The 9,026-nt window shown below is 34.4% G+C and overlaps 1 protein-coding gene and 1 pseudogene across 6 annotated transcripts; one reads left to right on the forward strand and one right to left on the reverse strand.

Annotated features, from left to right (window-relative positions):
- LOC109335402 lies at positions 2,356 to 3,412 on the forward strand (annotated as a pseudogene).
- Positions 4,004 to 7,855, reverse strand: LOC109336596. Of its 6 annotated transcripts, none has more exons than XM_019573293.1 (7): positions 7,383 to 7,855; positions 6,259 to 6,470; positions 5,934 to 6,016; positions 5,752 to 5,870; positions 5,541 to 5,626; positions 5,371 to 5,462; positions 4,004 to 4,731 (listed from the first exon to the last, which is right to left on the reverse strand). In XM_019573293.1, the coding sequence occupies exons 1-7, from the start codon at positions 7,698 to 7,700 to the stop codon at positions 4,496 to 4,498; spliced, it is 1,146 nt and encodes a 381-aa protein (XP_019428838.1). In that variant the 5' UTR covers positions 7,701 to 7,855; the 3' UTR covers positions 4,004 to 4,495. The 6 variants fall into 6 exon arrangements, with proteins under 6 accessions (XP_019428838.1, XP_019428837.1, XP_019428839.1 ...); XM_019573292.1 differs by having other exon boundaries at positions 5,934 to 6,040; XM_019573294.1 differs by having other exon boundaries at positions 5,934 to 6,007; positions 7,383 to 7,853.

The raw sequence follows: 9,026 nt of genomic DNA on the forward strand, positions 1-9,026 counted from the left end.
TATATATATATAAATATAAACAAAACTCTATACAAGATTATTTTTTTGTATTTGTAGAGTATCTATCATATATGGATGGATAATTAATTTGTTTGGTACATGTAATTATCTCTAGCTCAAAGTATATAGTGTAAACATATTCTGGGACCACTTTGACAATATGTGTTAGTATGATTTTTTATGGGACCGATTTACTTACTACGGTTGATGAAAGAAGTCATAAAACAAAGCAAGAACACGGTTGTCTTGTCGGCGCACCTCTATCCTCCTCCTTCCCTCATAAAACTGACCGAAGGTTACTCCATTTTTTATTTTACTCAAGAGTTTTTTTATTAAAGAGATATTTTATTTTAAGTAATATTATACTTTAACACCAATACTCTTAATTCTTAATGATTTTTTTCCATTTCTATTTATTTTCCAGTAAAGAGTGTGGGTGTAAGTATTAAAAGTGTATTAGTAACATTACTATTTAACTTTATAATCAACCAGCTGAAATCCAAAATTAAGGTCCTTAACCCTTTATTGGTAGATCTTGACCACTTATTCATTCCTGTAAGACCAACCTTATTCATGTTTCTTTGCATGCAAAGGCGTGAGCTTCGGTAAAAAAATCAACATTTTTGGGCTTCATATTAAGTTATTAACACTCAAACTCTATCATCTAAAGCTTGATTAAGTATAGCTCATTGCTTCTAACTCAGTAATAAAAGAAATAAACGCTAATCTGAGGTAGAGCCTTAGTAGAGTCTAGAGACATCTGCTAAGTGCAATAATGCCTCCTAGCTTTTACGTGTATCTACGTTTCTCTTAATTATTTATTTAGTGTGTATATTTATGTGTGTAAAGATTTATATATAATTGGTGTATCATCCACTATTCATTTGTATTACTTTTATTTATGATTCAATGGTTGTAAAATGGAATGGTGAATAATATAGTAACAGTATAAAAATCTATTACACTATCGGGGTATGTGTTTTCTTTTCATTGGTAATGCATCTATTTGTTGACATTTTCCCAGTTACCAAACGAAAGATACAAATCATATAAAGACTTTGTGGACGATCGAAAAGAAAACAAGACACACTTTCTTTTAAGCCAAAAAGTGCGCGTCTTATTGTATTGTGCTGCAAATGGAAGGATTTGATTGACAAGGCGCTCGTTTCCTTTTCTCTTTTTTCCTTCTCATGAACAACTAGAGAGTATTCTATATTATCTTCCTTTTTTTCTTTCATGCGTGTAAGCTTGTGATTCATAATGTTAATTATGAAATTATAATTTGGGGTGAGTGGTGCACTTAGGGTATATTAATTATAGGCCGAGGCCTCATTCATTTTTTTACTAAACTTGTAGGATTCCGAAAGATATCAAGCTAAAAGAAAAATATTTTAAGTTTGCTTATTCAAAGTAATCAAAAAGGAGTATATTATAATTTTAAGTCTTGATAATTTTGAGCAAGTATACTCCTCATTTTTATACACAATAATTATTTGGTCATAGGTAAAGTGGAATGCCCATTTTATATGTGAGGTTATTATAGGTTCGGACTTTAGATCATTAATTGTTGCTTTGAGAAAAAACTTGCCAGAATATCACTCCTTTGCTGGGGTAAAGATACTCCCTACTTTACACACTACATATGTGAACTCAATTTTTTTTTTTTTTTTGGTTTCCCATATGTATTCTCGCACTGGAGGCAATCATGTCCGAGTCGGGAACATCCACAGGTAAATGAGGCTAACTCTCCTAAACTCAATTTAAAAGAATCTTATCCTATATTAAAACCATTGTTGTTAGCAATTCAGATCATAATATTTTTCTTTCTCAAAATAGTTTATGATGGGCTAATTTCAACTTTGGACAGAGTCCACATCCAGATATATACCTAGCCACTATCGTGTAATTAATACTCTGAAGATTGTGGTCCAAAAGTATTTTTGAGACTCATTTCCTTTAAGGACTTATGACAGAAGAATCAAAATAAGGAAATAACCATTGTTATGAGTATCGGAATGGACAGTCCAATCCTTGATCAGATTTGTAAATGATTGAATCAAGTTGCAGTTAATAATCAAAAGATTGTCCTCTTAAGTTCTCCATGTGCATGGTCAATTCCAATCTCTCAATGGTTTTGCCTAGGGTTCTCATTGTGTCTCGCCGTACAATCTGCAAGAACAAATCTGTAAATTTTGTTGGTAACCCTTGTTGGGTATTCTAAGTGTGGATGAAGAAATTCCACATTGAGCAAAAATGAATGAGTTAAAGAGCATGGATGGACCCATAAACCTAATGCCTTAAGGTTTTGGGTCAAATCTCAGGACAACCCTAACCCTATTTCTGACTTGCTCAATAATGTCTCATTCTAATGGACAGAGTCCTATTTTTTGCAACAAGCTGTTAGATCACGCATTTGCATTTTTTTATCTTATGCCCTCAAGGTATGGTATGGAATGACATGATCTAAAAATAATTCACAATTGCGACAAAGGAGTTTGAACCAGCATCATCTCTAGTAATAGAGAGAGACAAGCTATTCTTTTTATAATTGCAATGAAAGATAACATGTCATAATTATATTTATAAAAGTGTCACGTCCTTTAAATAGTTAACACCATCAGGGAGTTAATTAAGAAGCTAGCATAGAGATTTGTTCAAATAGAATTTGCTCGAGATGGTTTGGTTGAAGGATTTTATTACCCTATCACCCTAATACTAATAATCCTGAAGATGGCAAGATTATTATGGGGCTTCAATGTCATCCAGACAGAATAGAAATTCAGGTAGTGATGAATTTGATTATCCCGGATGCACTATGGCTTTTCAGGTAACATTGCTACATTTTCAGTTCCTACCATTGTGCAATTTAGATAAACTGCCACAAAAATATTTTCTGTTCCCAGATGAGGAATAGCAATTTGTTAAGGATGTAATAGCCTATGAGAAAAATCTTAGCTGCCCAACATTTGTGCCAAGAGCCACAAAGCTTAGTGAGGAACTGGAGCTAAGGAGAAAAGTCATCCTAAAAAGGCTTCTCAGCTGCTAGAAATATTTACAAGTCTGGTTTTCAAGTTATTGCAAACCAATGTTCTGAACTAGAAGCAGAAGTAGGCTTTGTACAGGTTAGTAAAAAGCTTAATTTAACAGCAAAAAAATTACATGATGGTATCCGGTATTTATGTTTATCCAGTCAAACTCATGCATGAATGAAAAAAGGTTATAATGTTTTGCTTGCTAGCATGCATGCAAATACAGCATTGACTTTGAAGCAAGAGAATAGGCTAAAGCAGGTTGGAGCAACAATTAGGAATGGCTCAGTTTATACAACCAAGCTAAATCTGGAGAGAGAAAAGGTTGCTAGGAAATTGATGGGAAATATGTCCATAGAACAGTTAAATGAGTTCTGATATGTTCTCAGACATTATTGGAGACAAGGATACAAGAGCCATTAAGTAGAGTTGAATTTCTTGACTAAAATGGCAGAATTGCTTATATTTTATGTTTTTACCTAGTAAAGCCAAGTTTTGGAAACTATGGTTTATTACAAGAATGATTCCTTATCTTCTAAAAAGCTCTCTGTCATTAGATTCTTATTATAGGTTGTGGAATCCAAAATTTAATCTAATTCAAACACATTAAATGGCAGCTTGTCTTTCTCCCTATTCTAACGGCTTCTTTGGAAAACTGAGTTCAACATTGGAAAATATTCTAACGCCTGCTAGTGATGTTATCCAAAAAAACAAGACATGCATAATAAATATACATGTTATATTTTCATTGATAACGTATGAGTCTTGTGACACATGATTTGTGCTAGTTGAAGAATTACATGGCAAGCACCGACAGCATAGCTAGTAATTCAAGGCAGTATTTTGAAACAATTTCATTGGCAGTATCAACTAAATCAATAAAACAGGCGGGAAAAAGGAAACAGTCACGAGAATGATCCATCTAAAAAACATAACTATTAGGATTCAAATATAATGTTGGGGAAATCCAAACATGACTAGCCATCTAATATCATTTCCACTAAAATTCCCCCAACAAACTAAAGTTAGGTCTTATGTAATGATCATCAGAACTGAAAAAAATGCAGCATGTTTTCTAATATCATACCAGCATAAATATAGTTGAGAAACTACAACAGATCTGGGTATCATTGTTGTTGGGAAACAAAAGAACAGCATAATATCTGACAGCACTTGTGAAGCTGCACATCCATCATGAAAACATTCTGAAGTGACCTGAACAGCTAAAACTGATGCTTGTCCATAGTTTTGCCACTTTTGTGACCATAACTTTCCAGGAAACAAAGCAGGGAATTACAGAGGGCATATTGTAACATATTTTTGTTTTTTTTGTTTTTCCTTCTGTTAATAGGTGATTAACTATGACCTATCAAGTATATATCTAAGATATGGGCCAAGCTGGTATTGGCAAATAACTAGGTCAGCTTCTTAAAGGGCTCAAGTAAAATGGTTTAGTCACTTTAATATCATCTACGGCTGAAAAACACAAAATCCGGGTGATGGACATTGAGAAGCCTTAACCAGTTGTCAGCAGCCTGAAAAAGAGAGCTAGCTAATTGGTGTTCATATCCACTATTAGGAGTCCACAGAGGTCCTCTGAACTTATATGAAGCAAGACCAAAAACAGGTAAAGACATTTTATACACACTAGCTTTTGTCTCTGTTGCATGTCTGGCCACAGGAGCCTGCACTTTTTGCGAACCTGAAAATATAGTGTCTCATTAAAGCAACTGATGCAAAATCAAAAAATGGACTACTGGTTATCCCTTAAATATGCATCATCTCACAATAACTAAGCCCTGGAAATTATTATCATGCACTGATAATGGAACCATGCATACATAGAAACATTCCCAAAATTTAAACAAGCCTTTGTAATATAGAGAGCAAATAAATAACCACAACTAATCCAAAATGACATCATTTTAAAGGAGCGGGGGTCACTTTTTACAAAGTTTGGACATATATTTGCTTAAAATACAGTGAAGCAACATCTAGGGCAAGAAACATGCAAAGTACCATCCACTGAAAGACATAATGATGCATTATGATACTCAAAAATGTGCTTGAAGAAGTGATAACAAAACCCTGGATATTAGCCATACAAACAGAAGATTGTGAAGCAAGGAAGGTCGGCGATCCAAAATATGGAATATATCAGGTATGCATCTATTGATAGCAGAATAAGAGGTTCTTGGGGGAGGGGGTTACTGAGTATAATAACATCACAAGCTAGCTCATGTCTTAAGGCTAACAGCCTAAACAACTAAATAAGAGACACGCTATTTTGTTATCTTGCTCAAACTGTGTTATAAAGCAAAACCCAAAAAATCCATCTTACCTGCCACAGGTGTATGAAGAGAATGGTATGTCAGAAAGCAAGCATCAAGATCTTTTAATGTTGGACCAGTTGGTATCCTGTAAATCGGATACCTACAAAAAAAATAGAATTAAGTCATTCACATGTTCATCTATAAGCTATATGCCAAGCACAAAAGTAAAGAAAAATACCATGCTACAGATATCCAACTTGACGGTAGCATGTCACAACTTCTGAGTGTCATCAGTTCAGGGAAGCCTAAAGCAAGGTCCAAAATCTATCCCACCACCACACAAAAGAAAATATAATAACAAAGCTGAGCAAAAAAGGAATGACCATAACTCTTTTCCAGTAAACTGACGCAAAGAAAAGAAGGAAGCAGAGTAGAACAAATTAACACACCTTATCAACCAAAGGCTCACGCATATAAGGACGGTCCTGTTCAAAATATTCAAAGAGCAAGTAGCCTCGATGGTTGACAGAATCGCCATCATCACTGGAAAATCCATCTTGTGGGGGAACATGGTGGTCTCGCAAGGATAATCTACCCATCCGACGAGGTATCTCATCTAACCGAGGGGGGATATTCCTTTGCTCTCTCAAGTATTTCACTGATCTTTCAGGTTCGCAATCACTGCTACCATCACTACTTGAGTCCCTAAAATCACTAACACTGTCCTCGCTTAGTTGTCTATTAAAGAAGGAAACAATAATATGAAAATGAAATTAATCTTGAAAGAATAATAAATATATAAACACCTTAAAATAAAAGTTGCAATATTAGATATAAATGTTGGGCTTGTATTTAGATTTGCTCCCCACAAAAATAATGGATATAAATGTTGGAGCCGCCACTTCAAACAGTCATTAACATTAATATTTAAATAGGGCACAAACAAAGCTGCGTACCTTGACTTTCCAGATGGCTTCACCGTCTGAGCATAGATTTGAATTCCAGATAGAAAGGGAGCATAATATTGAACAACACCATCATTGTCATTTAGTACAAGAGGGACTCCAGCACCATATGCACTCCACTCCCTGAAAGATTCCCACAAATCACTGAGAACAAAGTAAGGCTGAAGCTCCACGTCGCATGGCCTTAAGGCTCTCATGGTCCTCTGCAAGATTCAATTAACAATTAAAATAGAAGGAAAACAAAAGTTTTTGCATTTACAACCACATACATGTTGCCCAGCCAAAGAAATAGGAAATGGCCTATGCGGTCAATTTGGTATAATATCGTGCACTCGCACAGTACGAAAGACATTTCAAACTTACAAAAAACAACATTGCAAAAATGGTTACACTTAACACTTTTGAAAATACCAGAGTTTTTAGTAATTAACGGTTCAGACATTCCTACATGATTCAACAGTACAGATCGTTCGTACAGCATAGATCAGCAAATTTGTCGTATCATCCAATTGTTCCGTTTATTTTATTGAAAGCAAAATTTGTTATTTTGTATTCCTTCTAAACCAAAATATCCTCTCCATATCTAAATCCCTTTCAAAATTAAATGCAGCCTCAAGCATTACACATTCCCTTAAATTCATGGGTTGCAACCGCTGGCGTAAATTATAAATCGAATTTCAAATGATCCAATTGTTCCCATGGCCAAGATAGTTGTACCAAGGCCAACCGCAACCTGTCTTCCCAATCACGATCGTTAAATTCAAGGAAAGACCCCCATTATGGTTGACCCCTTCTAGTCCAACCAAATCAAGCCACTGAAGCTATCAGGTCAACTTGAAAACCCAGGCCTAGGGTACCACAGTGACTTCTGTCCACCTATAACCCACGACATCCACACAGAGGTATTTATCCACTCCTCCAAACCGAGAATGAGCCCGTGGCCTTTCTTCGGATAATGCAAACATGCGATCAAATTACACACAATAGCAACAAACCACACTAACTACAATCACTAACCACACAAATGAAACTCAATTAGTTCACAAGCGAAGCTTTAAGTAACAATTAACAGCAGTTGTAAAAATAAAATCCAAAAAAAAAAAATTTAAGGCAACCTTAGAGTGAGAGTGAACAGTAACATGTGGCTGGATCGCCAACAAAAACTGCTCCAGATTACTCAATTGCTTCAACGTCGACACTGCAACTGTTTTCTCCTCCTCCTCCTCCTCAGACCCGGTTCGGTTCTCTGGTTCCACACGGTTCACCGAATCGGTTGGTTTCTCTGTAACCGAAGACCGATTCTCCGTGACGTCACTGTGAGCTCTACGAAGCATATCGTTGTTAACGCTCTTAAAATTCTGTCTAGAATTCGCTGTGTTATTAAACCGACCTTCACCACGACCACGCCCAAAGTTCAAACCAGTTCCAAACATTTCTAAGCTCAAAATTCAAAAACAGAAGGAAGTTATGGTCAACGGTGTGTTTGGATAAGTTTGGTGGAGAGTGAAATAGCGATTGAGAAATTAAACTAAGGCTTTGGGAGAAGAGATTTTAGAGTGTTTGATAGTGTAATTTGGAGAGAGAGAGAGAAAAGAGAGTTTAGTTTGTTTGTGAGAGTGAATAAATGAAAGCGTAAATGTGGAGGGAGACAGAAAATGGATCTGGTTGTTTGGACAATGTTAGAACTTAGTGGGGACGAGGGACAGAAAGGTAATTTGGAGATAGGGGAGGAAGGGACAAAGAGATAGATGAAGATGCATGAGGGAATGAGAAAGGAACTAAGCAAGACCAGTGAAGGAAAAAGTAATAATCTAACAAGCTCTCATGTCTTTTACAAATTAAAAACTAGTTTTGCTTTTCTTACAAAAAACTGACGAAAGACTATATTGTGTTTTATTTTGTAAAAAAGAAGTAAAATCCAAAACATCGGTACTCCAAATCTGGTGCCATATTAACGAGGTTATATATTATTATTGTATGATTGTAATATTTATATATTAATAGTATAAAGATTTATATATGATTAGTGTATTATCTATATTTTATTTAGATTATTTTCTAATAATAAATTATGATTAAAAATGTATGATACATATAAAAACTTTTGCATTATCAATATTAATATATATATTTTATCTAATGAATGGATATGTAAGAATAAATGGGTCCAAAAAAATTATATGTCATATAGGTTCATATATTTAACTTAAAAGTAATATATTTTTATCCTGCGGTATTAATGAGTTTAATATTTTTGTACTATCAATATAGGTTTTATATGATTATTTATTGTTTATTTGTATTTGTTATTTTTGCTTAATAATAAACGGGAGTACCTACAAATAATATATGAATGATAAATGATGTACTAATAATAAAAAAATAGATAACATATATTAAATTCATTTGTTATTGCTTTTTAAAAAAATTTATAACTTATCAATATTTTGGTAGGCAAATTAAGTATGACGTGGTATATCTTGTTGTGATTGGTTTTGGAGTTATCTCATTTCTTATAAGAAGATAGAAACTTCATAAAAACTTAAGTATAAAATATACACCAACCGGAAAAAAAAAACATTTTATTCCCTGGCCATAACATGCAATATATTCAATAGCAACATTAAGATGGCAACTTGTGGGCCTTTACAAAAGGAAAATGAAGGCCATGAACAGTTGGAGTCTATTATTGACAAATCATAGTCACGGAAAACGCAAGGTATAGGAATTAGATTGCACCTCTCTAGGAACAAAGATAA

Source organism: Lupinus angustifolius, chromosome LG20 (assembly GCF_001865875.1).
Source record: "Lupinus angustifolius cultivar Tanjil chromosome LG20, LupAngTanjil_v1.0, whole genome shotgun sequence".
Classification (NCBI taxonomy): Eukaryota; Viridiplantae; Streptophyta; class Magnoliopsida; order Fabales; family Fabaceae; genus Lupinus; species Lupinus angustifolius.